Consider the following 18728-nt stretch of genomic DNA (forward strand, 5'->3'; position numbering starts at 1 on the left):
GGTTACTGAAGTAGTTCAGGCAAGGATAAAGGCCTATATTATATAGGCAGCAGGAATGGAAAGAAGGATCTGAGAATGGGAAATGCCAAGGATCTAGCATCTACATGACTGACTAAGCTACAGTGAGTATTCAAACATGATTCTTAGTATTCAAACTAGGTGACCAGAAAGTTCTGATGACATTAACTGATTCGGAACAGTGGGGTGGGGGGAGCAGTTTTTACATGGTTGCAAGGGTGTGGCAAGGAGGAGATGTATAATAATGCTTAGAAATAGGTATTTTATAAGATCAGATACTAAGTCAATAGATAGTTGGACTGTATATAGCATGTATAAACATGAATTGTGGCAACAAAGGCACAGCATTGTTCAGTATGTGTGGACAAAGTACATTTCTTGACTATCCTTGTTTTTTTTTTTTTGTAGATAATTATTTTTTTATTGAAGGGTAGTTGACACACGGTATTACATTACGTTAGTTTCAGGTGTACAACATAGTGATTCAACATTTATATACATGACAATTCTAGGTACCAGCTATCACCATACCAAGCTGTTACAATATCTTGACTATATTCATTACATCCCGGTTACTTATTATTTTACCATTGGAAGTGTATACTTTTTTGTGTGTGTGAGGGCATCTCTCATATTTATTGATCAAATGGTTGTTAACAACAATAAAATTCTGTATAGGGGAGTCAATGCTCAATGCACAATCATTAATCCACCCCAAGCCTAATTTTCGTCAGTCTCCAATCTTCTGAGGCATAACAAACAAGTTCTTACATGGAGAACAAATTCTTACATAGTGAATAAGTTACATAGTGAACAGTAGTACAAGGGCAGTCATCACAGAAACTTTCGGTTTTGCTCATGCATTATGAACTATAAACAGTTCAAATATGAATACTCATTTGGTTTTTATACTTGATTTATATGTGGATATCACATTTCTCTCTTTATTATTATTATTTTTAATAAAATACTGAAGTGGTAGGTACATACAAGATAAAGGTAGAAAACATAGTTTAGTGTTTTAAGAGAGCAGATGTAGATGATCAGGTGTGTGCCTGTAGACTATGTGTTAATCCAAGCTAGACACGGGCAATAAAACATCCACGTATGCAGAAGATTTCTCTCAGAACAGGGGGGGTGAGGTTCTAAGCCTCACCTCTGTTGATCCCCAATTTCTCACCTGATGACCCCCCTGTGACTGTGCCTGTCTTAGGTTGTTCCTCCCTTGAGGAATCTTACCCGTCTCTGGCTTACCAGTCATCTTCCGGGGCCATACAGGGAAATGTAAAGTTGGTGAGTGAGAGAGAAGCCTTATTGTCTGAAATGGTTAGCTTTTTATTTCTTTGCATATTTATGCCCTGTAGCTTCTATGCCCAGCATTTGTCTTGAGGTATCTTTACCACTTGGAAGAATTATGATACTCGGTAAATTTGATATGAGGCACGAATTCTATTTAAGGGTTGTAATTAGGAAGGAAGAAGAAAAGCTATACAAGTAGCAGGTGGCAGAAAACATGGGAAGATTGATTATTTCTTTGACATATCTTCTTGTAGAGTAACTTCAGCATGTATAGGTTTTAAGCTACTACTTAAATTGCGCACACACATTAACATAATAGGAGTATAGTTACATAATCAAAGCATACCTGTAATTACCAGCCATCTCGAGTGAAACCAAGAAAACCAGTTAGGCACCTTAGGCATTTGTGAAAACTTATCTATGATATGGTGGTTATTGTCCAACTGAACTTGAACAGTCTGAGAGAAATCAGACAAATTAAAACAACCCATTCCTGGGGAATGTTCACATCCCTTATGTTCTTTTAACAGTAAATAGTCTGTAGTTGTATGATTTTGGAGTGCTACAGTTTGCACTTCTCCTAATTCTTGATTGAGTTCCAACATTATAGATCCAGTCAAATTTGTTGTTTTACTGTATGCACAGGCCAGCTTAGATATCTCCTTCCTCATTCCCATGGCAAGTCCAGGAACTGGTGGGATGAGTGCATCTACAGCTGTAGCAGTGCGTGGATCTTTGTTGGGGTTTTTTGATGATCATCTAAAGGGATGAGTCTTCCAGAGAGTGCTGATGTTGGAAGTTCTTTTTCATATCGTATCTTAGTTCATTTTTGGGGTAGCCCAATTAGGCTTTGATCCTCTGTATAAACACAAACAGACCCTTTGCCTACACTTTTATATGCCCTTTATACTCTTGTGTAGAACTCATTGGAGGTTACCACACAGGAACTGCCCTTTTTTTTTTTTGGTATCACTAATATACACTTACATGACGAATATTATGTTTACTAGGCTCTCCCCTATACCAGGTCCCCCCTATAAACCCCTTTACAGTCACTGTCCATCAGCATAGCAAAATGTTGTAGAATCCCTACTTGCCTTCTCTGTGTTGTACAGCCCTCCCTTTTCTCCTACCCCCCATGCATGCTAATCTTAATACCCCCCTACTTCTCCCTCCCCTTATCCCTCCCTACCCACCCATCCTCCCCAGTCCCTTTCCCTTTGGTACCTCTTAGTCCATTCTTGAGTTCTATGATTCTGTTGCTGTTTTGTTCCTTCAGTTTTTCCTTTGTTCTTATATTCCACAGATAAGTGAAATCATTTGGTATTTCTCTTTCTCCGCTTGGCTTGTTTCACTGAGCATAATACCCTCCAGCTCCATCCATGTTGCTGCAAATGATTGGATTTGCCCTTTTCTTATAGCTGAGTAGTATTCCATTGTGTATATGTACCACATCTTCTTTATCCATTCATCTATTGATGGACATTTAGGTTGCTTCCAATTCTTGGCTATTGTAAATAGTGCTGCAATAAACATAGGGGTGCATCTGTCTTTCTCAAACTTGATTGCTGCATTCTTAGGGTAAATTCCTAGGAGTGGAATTCCTGGGTCAAATGGTAAGTCTGTTTTGAGCATTTTGATGTACCTCCATACTGCTTTCCACAATGGTTGAACTAACTTACATTCCCACCAGCAGTGTAGGAGGGTTCCCCTTTCTCCACAGCCTCGCCAACATTTGTTGTTGTTTGTCTTTTGGATGGCAGCCATCCTTACTGGTGTGAGGTGATACCTCATTGTAGTTTTAATTTGCATTTCTCTGATAATTAGCGATGTGGAGCATCTTTTCATGTGTCTGTTGGCCATCTGTATTTCTTTTTTGGAGAACTGTGTGTTCAGTTCCTCTGCCCATTTTTTAATTGGGTTATTTGTTTTTTGTTTGTCAAGGTGGGTGAGCTCTTTATATATTCTGGACGTCAAGCCTTTATCGGATGTGTCATTTTCAAATATATTCTCCCATACTGTAGGGTTCCTTTTTGTTCTATTGATGGTGTCTTTTGCTGTACAGAAGCTTTTCAGCTTAATATAGTCCCACTTGTTCATTTTTGCTGTTGTTTTCCTTGCCCGGGGAGATATGTTCAAGAAGAGGTCACTCATGTTTATGTCTAAGAGGTTTTTGCCTATGTTTTCTTCCAAGAGTTTAATGGTTTCATGACTTACATTCAGGTCTTTGATCCATTTTGAGTTTACTTTTGTATATGGGGTTAGACGATGGTCCTGTTTCATTCTCCTACATGTAGCTGTCCAGTTTTGCCAGCACCATCTGTTGAAGAGACTGTCATTTCGCCATTGTATGTCCATGGCTCCTTTATCAAATATTAATTGACCATATATGTCTGGGTTAATGTCTGGATTCTCTAGTCTGTTCCATTGGTCTGTGGCTCTGCTCTTGTGCCAGTACCAAATTGTCTTGATTACTATGGCTTTATAGTAGAGCTTGAAGTTGGGGAGTGAGATCCCCCCTACTTTATTCTTCTTTCTCAGGATTGCTTTGGCTATTCGGGGTCTTTGGTGTTTCCATATGAATTTTTGAATTATTTGTTCCAGTTCATTGAAGAATGTTGCTGGTAGTTTCATAGGGATTGCATCAAATCTGTATATTGCTTTGGGCAGGATGGCCATTTTGATGATATTAATTCTTCCTAGCCACGAGCATGGGATGAGTTTCCATCTGTTAGTGTCCCCTTTAATTTCTCTTAAGAGTGACTTGTAGTTTTCATAGTATAAGTCTTTCACTTCCTTGGTTAGGTTTATTCCTAGGTATTTTATTTTTTTTGATGCAATTGTGAATGGAGTTGTTCTCCTGATTTCTCTTTCTGTTGGTTCATTGTTAGTGTATAGGAAAGCCACAGATTTCTGTGTGTTGATTTTGTATCCTGCAACTTTGCTGTATTCCGATATCAGTTCTAGTAGTTTTGGGGTGGAGTCTTTAGGGTTTGTTATGTACAGTATCATGTCATCTGCAAATAGTGACAGTTTAACTTCTTCTTTACCAATCTGGATTCCTTGTATTTCTTTGTTTTGTCTAATTGCTGTGGCTAGGACCTCCAGTACTATGTTAAATAACAGTGGAGAGAGTGGGCATCCCTGTCTAGTTCCCGATCTCAGAGGAAATGCTTTCAGCTTCTTGCTGTTCAATATAATGTTGGCTGTGGGTTTATCATAGATGGCCTTTATTATGTTGAGGTACTTACCCTATATTCCCATTTTGCTGAGAGTTTTTATCATGAATGGATGTTGAACTTTGTCAAATGCTTTTTCAGCATCTATGGAGATGATCATGTGGTTTTTGTCTTTCTTTTTGTTGATGTGGTGGATGATGTTGATGGACGTTTGAATGTTGTACCATCCTTGCATCCCTGGAATGAATCCCACTTGGTCATGGTGTATGATCCTTTTGATGTATTTTTGAATTCTGTTTGCTAATATTTTGTTAAGTATTTTTGCATCTACGTTCATCAGGGATATTGGTCTGTAGTTTTCTTTTTTGGTGGGGTCTTTGCCTGGTTTTGGTATTAGGGTGATGTTAGCTTCATAGAATGAGTTTGGGAGTATCCCCTTCTCCTCTATTTTTTGGAAAACTCTAAGGAGAATGGGTATTATGTCTTCCCTGTATGTCTGATAAAATTCCGAGGTAAATCCATCTGGCCCGGGGGTTTTGTTCTTGGGTAGTGTTTTGATTACCGCTTCAATTTCGTTGCTGGTAATTGGTCTGTTTAGATTTTCTGTTTCTTTCTGGGTCAATCGTGGAAGGTTGTATTTTTCTAGGAAGTTGTCCATTTCTCCTAGGTTTCCCAGCTTGTTAGCATATAGGTTTTCATAGTATTCTCTAATAATTCTTTGTATTTCTGTGGGGTCCGTCGTGATTTTTCCTTTCTCGTTTCTGATACTGTTGATTTGTGTTGACTCTCTTTTCTTCTCAATAAGTCTGACTAGAGGCTTATCTATTTTGTTAATTTTCTCGAAGAACCAGCTCTTGGTTTCATTGATTTTTGCTATTGTTTTATTCTTCTCAATTTTATTTATTTCTTCTCTGATCTTTATTATGTCCCTCCTTCTGCTGACCTTAGGCCTCATTTGTTCTTCTTTTTCCAATTTCGATAATTGTGACATTAGATCATTCATTTGGGATTTTTCTTCCTTTTTTAAATATGCTTGGATTGCTATATACTTTCCTCTTAAGACTGCTTTTGCTGCATCCCACAGAAGTTGGGACTTAGTGTTGTTGTTGTCATTTGTTTCCATATATTGCTGGATCTCCATTTTGATTTGGTCATTGATCCATTGATTATTTAGGAGCGTGTTGTTAAGCCTCCATGTGTTTGTGAGCCTCTTTGCTTTCTTTGTACAGTTTATTTCTAGTTTTATGCCTTTGTGGTCTGAAAAGTTGGTTGGTGGGGTTTCAATCTTTTGGAATTTTCTGAGGCTCTTTTTGTGGCCTAGTATGTGGTCTATTCTGGAGAATGTTCCATGTGCACTTGAGAAGAATGTATATATATCCTGTTGCTTTTGGATGTAGAGTTCTATAGATGTCTATTAAGTCCTTCTGTTCTAGTGTGTTGTTCAGTGCCTCCATGTCCTTACTTATTTTCTGCCCAGTGGATCTATCCTTTGGGGTGAGTGGTGTGTTGAAGTCTCCTAGAATGAATGCATTGCAGTCTATTTCCCCCTTTAGTTCTGTTAGTATTTGTTTCACATATCCTGGTGCTCCTGTGTTGGGTGCATATATATTTAGAATGGTTATATCCTCTTGTTGGACTGAGCCCTTTATCATTATGTAGTGTCCTTCTTTATCTCTTGTTACTTTCTTTGTTTTGAAGTCTATTTTGTCTGATATTAGTACTGCAACCCCTGCTTTCTTCTCGCTGTTGTTTGTTTGAAATATGTTTTTCCGTCCCTTGACTTTTAGTCTGTACATGTCTTTGGGTTTGAGGTGAGTTTCTTGTAAGCAGCATATAGATGGATCTTGCTTTTTTATCCATTCTATTCCTCTATGTCTTTTGATTGGTGCATTCAGTCCATTAACAATTAGGGTGACTATTGAAAGATATGTACTTATTGCCATTGCAGGCTTTAAGTTTGTGGTTACCAAAGGTTGAAGGTTAGCCTCTTTAGTATCTTACTGCCTAATTTAGCTCGCTTATTGAGCTGTTATATACACTGTCTGGAGATTCTTTTCTTCTCTCCCTTCTTATTCCTCCTCCTCGATTCTTCATATGTTGGGTGTTTTGTGCTGTGCTCTTTCTAGGAGTGCTCCCATCTAGAGCAGTCCCTGTAAGATGTTCTGTAGAGGTGGTTTGTGGAAAGCAAATTCCCTCAGCTTTTGTTTGTCTGGGAATTGTTTAATCCCACCATCATATTTAAATGGTAGTCGTGCTGGATACAGTATCCTTGGTTCAAGGCCCTTCTGTTTCATTGCCTTAAATATATCATGCCATTCTCTTCTGGCCTGTAGGGTTTCTGTCAAGAAGTCTGATGTTAGCCTAATGGGTTTTCCTTTATAGGTGACCTTTTTCTCTCTAGCTGCCTTTAAAACTCTTTCTTTGTCCTTTATCTTTGCCATTTTAATTATTATGTGTCTTGGTGTTGTCCTCCTTGTATCCTTTCTGTTGGGGGTTCTGTGTATTTCCATGGTCTGTTCGATTATTTCCTCCCCCAGTTTGGGGACGTTTTCAGCAATTATTTCTTCTAAGATACTTTCCATCTCTTTTCCTCTCTCTTCTTCTTCTGGGACCCCTATAATACGGATATTGTTCCTTTTGGATTGGTCACACAGTTCTCTTAACATTGTTTCATTCCTGGAGATCCTTTTATCTCTCTCTATGTCAGCTTCTATGCGTTCCTGTTCTCTGGTTTCAATTCCATCAATGGCCTCTTGCATCCTATCCATTCTGCTTATAAACCCTTCCAGAGTTTGTTTCATTTCTGTGATCTCCTTTCTGGCATCTGTGATCTCCCTCCGGACTTCATCCCATTTCTCTTGCATATTTCTCTGCATTTCTGTCAGCATGTTTATGATTCTTATTTTGAATTCTTTGTCAGGACGACTGGTTAGGTCTGTCTCCTTCTCTGGTATTGTCTCTGTGATCTTTGTCTGCCTGTAGCTTTGCCTTTTCATGGTGATAGAAATAGTCTGCAGAGCTGGGACGAGTGACGGCTGGAAGAACTTCCCTTCTTGTTGGTTTGTGGCCCTCCTCTACTGGGAGAACAGCGACCTCTAGTGGCTTGTGCTGGGCAGCTGCGCGCAGACAGGGTTTCTGCTTCCTGCCGGGCTGCTATGGAGTTAATCTCCGCTGTTGCTGTGGGCGTGGCCTGGTTCGGGCCTTGGCTCCAAAGTGGTGGAGTCGCGTTGGAGGGGGAGCGGCCTGGAGGCTATTTATCTCCGTAAGGGGCCTCCCTGCTCCCTGCAGCCCAGGGGTTATGGTGCCCAGAGATCCCCAGATTCCCTATCTCTGGATTAAGTGTCCCACCCTGCCCCTTTAAGACTTCCAAAAAGCACCTGCCAAAACAAAACGACCACAAAAAAAAATTTTTTTTTAATTTAATTTAAAAAAAAAACAACATTTTTTTTTTTAATTAAAAAAAAAAGTAGCCGCTCATTTTTCTTTATTCTCCAGCGCCAGCCTCAGGCATCTGCTCACCGGTCTTGCTGCCCTGTTTCCCTAGTATTGGGGGCCCTATCCCTTTAAGACATCCAAAAAGCGCTCGCCAGAACAAAACAGAAAAAAAAAAAATGGTCGCTCGCTTTTCTCGTGTCCTCCAGCACCAGGCCACCGGTGCCCGCTCACTGTTCTTGCTGCCCTGTTTCCCTAGCATCCAGGGCCCCCTGGGCATGTACTGTGTCTGCACTCTGGCCCGGATGGCTGGGGCTGGGTGTTCGGCAGTCCTGGGCTCCGTCTCCCTCCCGCTCTGCCTATTCTTCTCCCCCCGGGAGCTTGGGGGGAGGGGCGCTCGGCTCCCTCTGGGCCGGGGCTTGTATCTTACCCCCTTCGCGAGGCGCTGGGTTCTCTCAGGTGCGAATGTGGTCTGGATATTGTCCTGTGTCCTCTGGTCTTTATTCTAGGAAGGGTTGTCTTTGTTATATTTTCATTGATATATGTTGTTTTGGGAGGAGATTTCCGCTGCTCTACTCACGCCGCCATCTTCCTCCCCTCCACTATCCTTGTTTTTTAATCTCCATCTGATCACAATGGTCAGTATGTTCCTGAGCATCCACCTACCACCCACCTCATATCTTTTAAAAGAATGAAAACTTATTTCAATTAGTCAAAAAAGGTTAGAAGGACACATTGACTTAAAAAGAAGTCTTTAAAATTACAATATATTCCTAAACCTTATTTTTAGAATCATCTATGCTTTCAAAGATTATACAGGTCACAATATTACAAATGAATGCTAGGTTATATAAATAATCCAAAGTTTATAACCAGAAATTTTCCAGACACATGGCTTGTAGAGAAAAGACAAATAATGACAAAAGAGAATTGAAATAATGTCTGTGCTTTTAGTGCCAAAGCTAGAAATTTAAAGCCCCAAATAAATAGAAAAATGAGCCATACTCTTGCAAAATAGCCAATTTCTCTAGATCCATAATGAATATTTGAGACATACACTGATAGAGGAAAAAGGTGCAACAGAAGACATTTCAGATTCCTTCACCTCCCATTGCTTTTGAGATATTCCCTATGTAAATGAGAACCAAGTGAGTTGTCAGTGTCTACTGAGCAATGGCAAATGAGTCAGTAAAGTTGTAAAAGTATTTAACTAAAATGACTATCATGTAAAATTGTGTTCTTTGGAACTTTAAGGATATGTAATAATATCCTATGAAAATATTTTTTGAATTAGTAACTTCAAGTAAGGAGAGACTCTTGATCTTTTGAAGACTTTGGCCCCTTGAGGACTGTAAATTTAAGAGATTACTTTGGTATTAATTCTGCTGTGTACATTGCCATTTAGTTTGTTCTCTTAATTTCATCATTGAAAGTTGGAATACTATCTAAAATTGTACTTTTTGTATTTAAATTCTAGTCTAAAGGGGCTTTTAGAGCCATGTGTATGTATGGTTTTGTTTATTCCAGATTGGAGTCTGATCATTAACTGAGATTACAGCCTGAACCTAATATCAGTGACAGGTTTCTCAGATTGGTAATCTCTTAACATTCAAATACCTATTTGTTTGCTTAAGATTACTGGTCTCAGGTCATATAAACTAGAAGGAATATAAAATTTGATAAGCAGTGGAATGGCCTGAGTAATGTGACAGTCTCATACCATTAGGAAAGATAATGTCTGCCCTTAATTTTTTCACAAGATTTACATAAGGTTAGAGAGGGAGGTGTTTAAAGAGATTTGGCCTTTAGGTTAAGACTTAGACTATTAGACTAAATTATGAGCAGTCTAAGTTCCAGCTTGACTCTAATGTTAAACTGAAACATTTTTCTACCAATTTTACATGTTATAGTCATTGATAATCTGATTAGGTCCATGCAGAAACTTAGAGCACCTTGAAAAATTTGATATTGCTTTTGAGGATATAGTAAAGTGGGATATGGACATACATATAGGTTGTACTTTGGGTTTATAAACATTATTATCTCAAAAAAATTACTAATCCTGATACGTAAATTTTTATACTCTTTAGTAGTGATCTCATAAGATTGTCTATCACCATATAAATTGGGACACCTATAAATATTTAGGTCTTTCCCAAATCTCAGATTTCCTAAAAAGTAAACCCTATTTTCTATCATCCGGGGGACTATTTGTCTTAAAGAAAGCTTTCATATAGGAGGCAACTTGGGCCCCAAACTCAGTCCTGTTGAATTAGGTGGTTAACCCAAAGAGAGGGGACTTATTTGTTATATATCACAGCTTCCTTACTAAAATATGAGTTCCTTAAGATCAGTAACCAAGTCTTTGCATGTTTATAACTCCTATAATTTATATATGCATAGTAGGTGCCTCTAAAATGTTAATTTAGTGAATGAGTACCTTCCCTCACCTCACTAGGAATCATTTAGAATCCCTTTAGCAATTGGATTTTTATGATGAGAATACTTTAACAAGGAGAGGGAAAAAAGATGGAGGCGTGAGATGTGAGGCAGAAATCTACGAAAACCACATGAAACACGGAAATACAGCAAATAAAACTAATCCTGAAAGAGTGACCCAAAGACTGAAGAACAGACTGTCTACATCTGTGTAAAAGAGAAGACTTCACAGAAAAGGGTAAAGCAGCAAAGCCATGATCTGGCAGGACCCAAGCCCTCCCTGCACCCCAATCCACAGGTGGGAGGAAGAGAAATGGAGCAGGGAGGAAGTAGAAGCCCAGGACTGATGAATATCCAGCCCTGGAGATCTGCTCTCAGATCATGAACCCACATAACATGGTGCTCTGGAGGTTAGTGCAGTTGGAAAGCAAAAGTGGACTGAATAATGGGAGAAACCAAGATTCCAGCCACTTGTACAGAACAGGTACATACAATTGACTACACTGGGACAAAAGAAAGGCAGACACTTTGAAAGAGTTCCCAACAGTGAGAGGAGCGCTAAAGAGGCAAAGATTACACAGAGCTCACTGCTCAGGAGAAAGGGCAGTGGACAAAACCATCCCAGCACACTCAGCACAGCAGGTTGAGAACTCTCAGGAGATTCAGATGCTCTATCCTCCTGGCTGGCAATGCATACCAAAGGCCTCCCACTGGGGTACACAGCCAGCCACTCCTTCTCAGTAGGCACTAGTCCCACATACCTATAGCCCCTGCCATTGCACCAGGCCAGCCAAGGGTGGCTCCACCTAAAGCAGCTACAGGGGCATAGCACAGGCTCCTCCCTCCAGGCTTGGCCCACTGGACCTATAGTGGAGGCAGGCAAAACAGCTGGAAAGGCAGGAAAGAACTCTTTCCTCCCAGCAGGAGTCAGTTCTGCTCGTCTGTGGCCCCCACCATTGCTACAGGTGCTCAGCAGCTCCAGAGAGTAGAGCTGCTGGGTACTAGAGGGTGCTGCCTACACAAAGTTATTATTCCATAGGAATCACTTAAGAAATGAAACAGCAAAAGAATTTTGTCCTAACAAAAACACAGTAAAAGATGCCAGAAAGAGGGCTAAGTGAAACTGAAATCACCAGTCTTCCTGATAAAGGTTTCAAAATAAAAACCAAAAACAAGCTCACAGAGCTACAGAAAAATATTCAATATTTCAGAGAACACTTCAAGAAAGAGATAGAATCTTTGAAAAATACACTATCTGAAATGAAACATACAATGGAGGGATTTAAAAGTAGATTATATAAGTAGAGGAGACAGTAAAAGAAATAGAAATTACACAACAGGAAAACAGAAGCTGAGACAAAGAGATAAAAAACGTTCTCTAGGAATGAAAGAATAATTAGAGAAGTGTGCAACCAATCCAACAAGACAATATTTGCATTATATGGGTACCAGAAGAAGAAGAGAGAAAAAGGGATAGCAAGTCTTCGAGGAAATAATTGATGAAAACTTCCCCAGCATGGGAAAGGAAACAGTCTCTCAGGTCATGGATTGCAGAGATCTTCCAGCACAAGGAACCCTAGGAAGACAGCACAATAAAATAATTAAAATGGCAAAGATCAAGGATAAGGAGAGAGTACTGAAAGCAGCCAGAGAGAAAAAAGGTTCACTTATAAAGGAAATCCCATCAGGCTATCAGCAGAAACCTTACACGGTAGAAGGGAGTGGCATGATATATTTAATGCAATGAAACAGAAGGGCCTCCAACCAAGAATACTCTACCTGGAAAGATTATCATTTAAATTTGAAGCAAGGATTAAGCAATTTCCAGATAAGCAAAAGTTGAAGGAATTTACCACCCACAAACCATCTCTACAGTGTATTTCAAAGGGACTGCTCTAGATGGAAGTGCTCCTAGGGCTAAAAGCTGTCACCAGAGAAAATAAAACCAGAGTAAAGGAAGTAGACCAAATAATTACTAAGTGAATGCAAAATTAAATCAACTACTCACAAAGTTAGTCAAGGGATACACAAAGAGTACAGAATATGAAATCTAATAATATATAAAGAGTGGAGGAGGAAGAAGAAGGGGAAAAAAGAACCTTTAGATAGTGTTTGAAATAGCATAACAAGCAAGTTAAGTTAAAGTGTTAGATAGTAATGAAGCTGCCCTTTAACCTTTAATAACCACAAATCTAAAGCCTACAATGGCAATAAGTACATCTCTATCGATAATCACCCTAAATGTAAATAGACTGAATACACCAATCAAAAGACATAGTTACAGAATGGATAAAAAACAAGACCCATCTATATGCTGCCTACAGGAGACTCACAACAAACCCGAAGACATACACAGACTAAAAGGAAAGGGATGGAAAAAGATATTTCATGCAAATAATAGGGACAAAAAAAGCAGGAGTAGCAGTACTTATATCAGACAAAATAGGTTTCAAAACAAAGTAACAAGACACAAAGAAGCACATTACATAATGATAAAGGGGTAAGTCCAACAAGAGGATATAACCATTATAAATATCTATGAACCCAATATCAGAGCACCTAACCATGTGAGACAAATACTAAAAGAATTAAACGGAAAATGCATTCACTTTAGGAGACTTCAATACACCACTCACACCAAAAGACAGATCAACTAGACAGAATATAACTAAGGTAACAGAGGCACTGAACAATGTATTAGAACAGATGGACCTAACAGACATCTACAGAACACTCCATCCAAAAGTAACAGGATAGACATTCTTCTCAAGTGCACATGGAACATTTTCAAGAATAGATCATATACTAGGACACAAAAAGAGCCTCAGTAAATTCAAAAAGATTGCAATTGTACCAACCAGCTTCTCAGATCACAGAGGTATGAAACTAGAAATAAATTACACAAAGAAAATGAAAAAGCCCACAAACACATGGAGGCTTAATAACATGCTCCTAAATAATCAACACATCAATGACCAAATTAAAACAGAGATGAGGCAATATATAGAGACAAAGGAAAACAACAACTCAGCAGCCCAAAACCTGTGGGACGCAGTGAGGGCAGCTCTAAGGAAAGTATGTAGCAATACAAAAGGAGGGACAAAATCAAGATTAAAGCAGAAATAAATAAAATTGAGAAGAATGAACAATAGAAAGAATCTATGAAAGCAGGAGCTGGTTCTTTGAGAGAATAAATAAAATAGATAAACCCCTAGTCAGACTTATCAAGAAAAAAGAGTCTACACACATAAATGGAATCAGAAATAAGAAAGGAAAAATCACTATGGACACCATGGAAATACAAAGAATTATTAGAGAATACTGTGAAACATTATATGCTGACAAATTGGATAACCTAGAAGAAATGGGCAACTTTCTAAAAAAATACAACTTTCCAAGACCCAGGAAGAAACAAAATCTGAAGAGATGAATTACCAGCAATGAAATTGAATTGATAATAAAAGAAACTATGTAAGAACAAAACCTCTGGACCAGATGGCTTCCCCACTGAATTTTATCAAACGTTTAGAGAAGACCTAATACACATCCTCCTTAAAGTTTTCCAAAAAGTAGAAGAGGAGGGAATACTTCCAAACTCATTCCATGAGGATAGCATCACTGTAATACCAAAACCAGAGAAAGACACCACAAAAAAGAAAATTATAGACCAATATCCCTGATGAGTATAGATGCAGAATTCCTCAACAAAATATTAGCAAACTGAATTCAAGAATACATCAAAAAGATCATCCATCATAATCAAGTGGGATTTATTCCAGGGATGCAAGAATGGTACAATATTCTAAAATCCATCAACATCATACACCACATCAACAAAAAGAACGACAAAAATCACATGATCATCTCAATAGATGTTGAAAAAGCATTTGACAAAACTCAACATCCATTCATGATAAAAACTCTACAAAATGAGTATAGAAGGCAAGTACCTCAACATAATAAAGGCAATATATGACAAACCCACAGCCAACATCATACTTAACAAAGAAATGCTGAAAGCTTTTCCTCCAAGATCGGGAACAAAACAAAAATGCCACTCTCACCACTTTTATTCAACATAGTACTGGACGTCCTAACCACAGCTATCAGACAACACAAAGAAATAAAAGGCATCCAGATTATTAAGGAAGAAGGTAAACTGTCCCTGTTTGCAGATGACATGATATTGTACATAAAAATCCCTAAACAGTCCACCAAAATCCACTAGAACTAACATCTAAATTCAGCAAAGTTGTAGCATACAAAATTAATACACAGAAATATGTTTCCTTCCTATATGCTAATGATGCACTAGCAGAAAGAGAAATCAGGAAAACAGCTCCATTTACAATTGCATCAAAAAGACTAAGACCTAGGAATAAACCTAACCAAGGAAGTGAAAGGCCTATGCTCTGCAAACTATAAGACATGCATGAGAGAAAATTAAAGAAGACATCAATAAATGGAAACACATCCCATGCTCATGGATATGAAGAATTAATATTGTCAAAATAGCCAACCTGCCTACAGCAATCTACAGATTCAATTCAATCCCTATCAAAATACCAACAGCATCCTTCAACAAACTAGAACAAACAGTTTTAAAATTAACATGGAACCACCAAAGCCTGTGATTAGCCAAAGCAATCCTGAGAAGGAAGATATAAACCCATGCACATATGGCCAATTAATATATGATAAAGGAGCCATGGATATACAATGGGGAAATGACGGCCTCTTCAGCAATTGGTGTTGGCAAAACTGGACAGCTACACATAAGAGAATGAAACTGGATTATTATCTTACTCCATACACAAAAGTAAACTCAAAATGGATCAAAGACCTGAATGTCAGTAATGAAACCATAAAACTCTTAGAAGAAAACATAGGCAAAAATCTCTTGAATATAAACATAAGCAACTTTTTCTTGAACACATCTCCTTGGGCAAGGGAAACAAAGGCAAAAATGAACAAAAGTGGCTACATCAAAGTAAAAAGCTTCTATAAAGCAAAGGACACCATCAGCAGAACAAAAAGATATCCTACAGTATGAGAGAACATATTCATCAACAACTTACCTGATAAGGGGTTAATATCCAAAATACAGAAAGAACTCACACACCTCAACACCCAAAAATCAAATAACCCAATTAGAAAATGGGTGAATGATCTAAATAGACACTTCTCCAAAAAAGAAATTCAGATGGCCAACAGGCACATGAAAAGTTGCTCCACATTGCTAATCATCAGGGAAATGCAAATTAAAACCACAATGAGATATAACCTCATACCAGTTAGGATGGCCAACATCTAACAAACAAGGAACAAATGCTGTTGATGATGTGGAAAAAGGGGAACCCTCCTACCCTGCTGGTGGGAATGTAAATCAGTTCAACCATTGTGGAAAGCAATATGGAGGTTCCTCAAAAAACTAAAAATAAAAGTACCATTTGACCCAGTAATTCCACTTCTAGGAATTTATCCAAAGAAAACAAGATCCCTGATTCAAAAAGACATATGCACCCCTATGTTTATCACTGCACTACTTAACAATAACCAAGATATTGAAGCAACCTAAGTGTCCATTAGTGGATGACTGGATAAAGAAGAGGTGTTACATATACACCATGAAATATTATTCAACCATAAAAAGAAAAACAAATCCTGCCATTTGCAACAACATGGATGGAGCTAGAGGATATTATGTTCAGTGAAATAAGCCAGACGGAGTAAGAAAAGTACCATATAACTTCACTCATTTGTGGAGTATAACAACAAAGCAAAACTGAAGGAACAAAACAGCAGCAGATTCACAGACTCCAAGAAGGGACTAGCAGTTACCAAAGGAAAGAGGTTGGGGAAGTTTGGAGGGGAGGGGAAAGGGGATTAAAGGGCACTATAATTCTCAGTCACTGTATAGGCAGTTCACAGAGAAGGCAGTATAGCATGGAGAAGACAAGTAATGACTCTATAGCATCTTACTACACTGATGGACAGTGACTGCAATGGGGTGGTGTTGGGGGACTTGATAACATGGGTGAATGTTGAAACCACAATGTTGTTCATGTGAAACCTTCATAAGATTGTATATCAATGATACCTTAATTTAAAAAATAACAGAACTAAAATTGAATTCCTTTTCTTTTACAGGTGCAGGAGACATTGTTGCAATCATGATTGGCAATCTGAAAGGCACAAAAATTCTACAGTCTATTCAAAGAGACATACAAGTAACAATGGTCATCAAAGTAGGGAAAAAACATGGACCTTGGGTGAATCACTATTCAATTTTCTTCGTTTCTGTGTCCTTTTTTATTATTACGGCAGCAACTGTGGGCTATTTTATCTTTTATTCTGCTCGAAGATTACGAAATGCAAGAGCTCAAAGCAGGAAGCAGGTTTGTAATGTTCATTTCTTCCAATTTCATAATACTTCACTGTTTTAATTGAAGTTTCAGGATGCATTTCAATATTGTTCACTTGTTGGATAATAATCCATGCATATGTTTTATGAGACCTGGTAGTTTTTAAAAGTATGTCAGCTTCCATCCTCTCAAATCTTTTATTTTCTGTAATTTGTCTACGGCCTTAATACTTCCTGATTAATTCTTCTAACACCTTATTAGGGAGCAACAGCCAGCATTGAACTATATATGGTTGTAAATATATACAGTCTTTTAAATATTTTTTTAAAATAAAAAATCAATTCATACTTGATATAGAAAATTTAGAAATCAGAAAGTACAAGTGGAAAAACCTTTGCCCAGAACCTCATATAAGAAAAACATTGTTGTCATCGCCCAAAGATAACCACTGTTATTTTACATGTATGTTTGTGCCTGTGCATGTTTGTAGTGGCATGTGGGGCAGGGCTGGGAAGAGAGACTAAGCTGAGTATCATGAAAAGGCAGGTTTAAAGATCTAATTGAGCAGGATTTAGTGCTAGGCTCCAAACAGAGACACATATTCTTAATTTCTATAGTATTTAATAACTGCTATGTAAATGGGTACAAAGTATAGAAATACTAGAGCAAAAATACAAAGCATCATTCAAAAGGGAAGTACCTATGGTTGTATGGCACTGATCCTACTCCCTTTAAACTACTCCTCAGCCTCCTGATGGCTTCACTTCTTTCCCTCCCAGCTCAACTCCTGTGGTCACGCCCATCCACACATCTTCAGTTCCCTTGGCCCTTCTATCTCTTTGTTATACTTGGGGTCAAAATCCAACACCGGTTAAATCCTACTTCCCACCTACTTTATGCCTGCACTTTGCCTAGCTGAAGTAGCAGAAAAGCATTGACATCTATGTAGACTGGTTTCACTTTAAATTTATTACCACAAACTCCAAGTGAGCCCTTAATGCTGCACAACAATCACACCAAATTTTCTTAGCTATTTCCTCTTCTCCTTTCCTAGGTGACTAATCATACGTGTTCCTTTCTTCTTAAACCTCCAACCCCTCCTCCAATTTTACTTTCAACTTGTATTTTGGATCTTATTTCACTCAGAAAATTGAAGTAATTAAGAATACTTCCACAAGCTCCCACCACATCTACCCGTCTATCTATCTGCATCTGTTTCTATATCCTATATCCTTTGCCTTGTCTTTAGTTACTGGGGATGCACAGTCATGCTATTATTGCTTCCATTTTCAAAAGAACTTCTCTTGACCCCAGGGCAGAAACCTTGGAGTTATTCTTTATTCCTCTTTTTCTCTCACTTCCCATGTAAAGTCCATTGGCAAATTCTGTTGATTCTGCCGTCATTATATATCCAGAATCTGACTGCTTCTAACCACTTTCATTGCTTCCACCCTGATCTGAGCTACCATTGTGTCACCTCTTCTCAAGTATTCTCAACACAACAGAGTGGTGTTTCACTTCTCTAGAATGCTTGGTATGGACTTAATGCTTTCAGCTGGTCATGTAATAGGGGCAAGAATACATTTTTATATGTTCTGGGAAGTTCCTCCAAAGGCAGTGAAATTCTGGCTACTTCATGCAGTTTCTCTCCAATAAGCAAAAATGAACCCAATTTATTTGGGATTGGGGAGCAGTGAGGATATTTTATATGACAGGAAAGTTAATTGAATTTAGGAATAGTTGAGAAATTGAAATATTATTATAAAACCATAAAGTTTAGATGCCAGCATATGGTAAGGAGTGATGGTTATCTCAGTGTTTAAAGTTAATTGACTTCTGTCCCTTTCTTCAGGGAAGCAGCTTATCACATTGGTGGTTGGTTCAGCCTGTTACTAGCTATGGTGTAAAATTTTAAATGTTTAAAATTCCTGTGCCAGGCTATTCAGTAGTTTCATACTGTGTTAATATTTGCCACTTGTATATTGTGCTGTTTTCA

At 38.3% G+C, this 18728-nt stretch overlaps 1 protein-coding gene across 2 annotated transcripts in view; it reads left to right on the forward strand.

Annotated features, from left to right (window-relative positions):
* Positions 1-18728, forward strand: part of RNF128 (ring finger protein 128) — a 125997-nt gene that overhangs the window by 72732 nt on the left and 34537 nt on the right. For both annotated transcript variants that reach the window (XM_036924992.2, XM_036924991.2), the window contains exon 2: positions 16518-16765. In XM_036924992.2, the coding sequence (XP_036780887.2) occupies positions 16518-16765 (248 nt within the window). The remainder of the gene's footprint in view (positions 1-16517; positions 16766-18728) is intronic.

The sequence above is a fragment of the Manis pentadactyla genome, chromosome X (genome assembly GCF_030020395.1).
Source record: "Manis pentadactyla isolate mManPen7 chromosome X, mManPen7.hap1, whole genome shotgun sequence".
NCBI lineage: Eukaryota > Metazoa > Chordata > Mammalia > Pholidota > Manidae > Manis > Manis pentadactyla.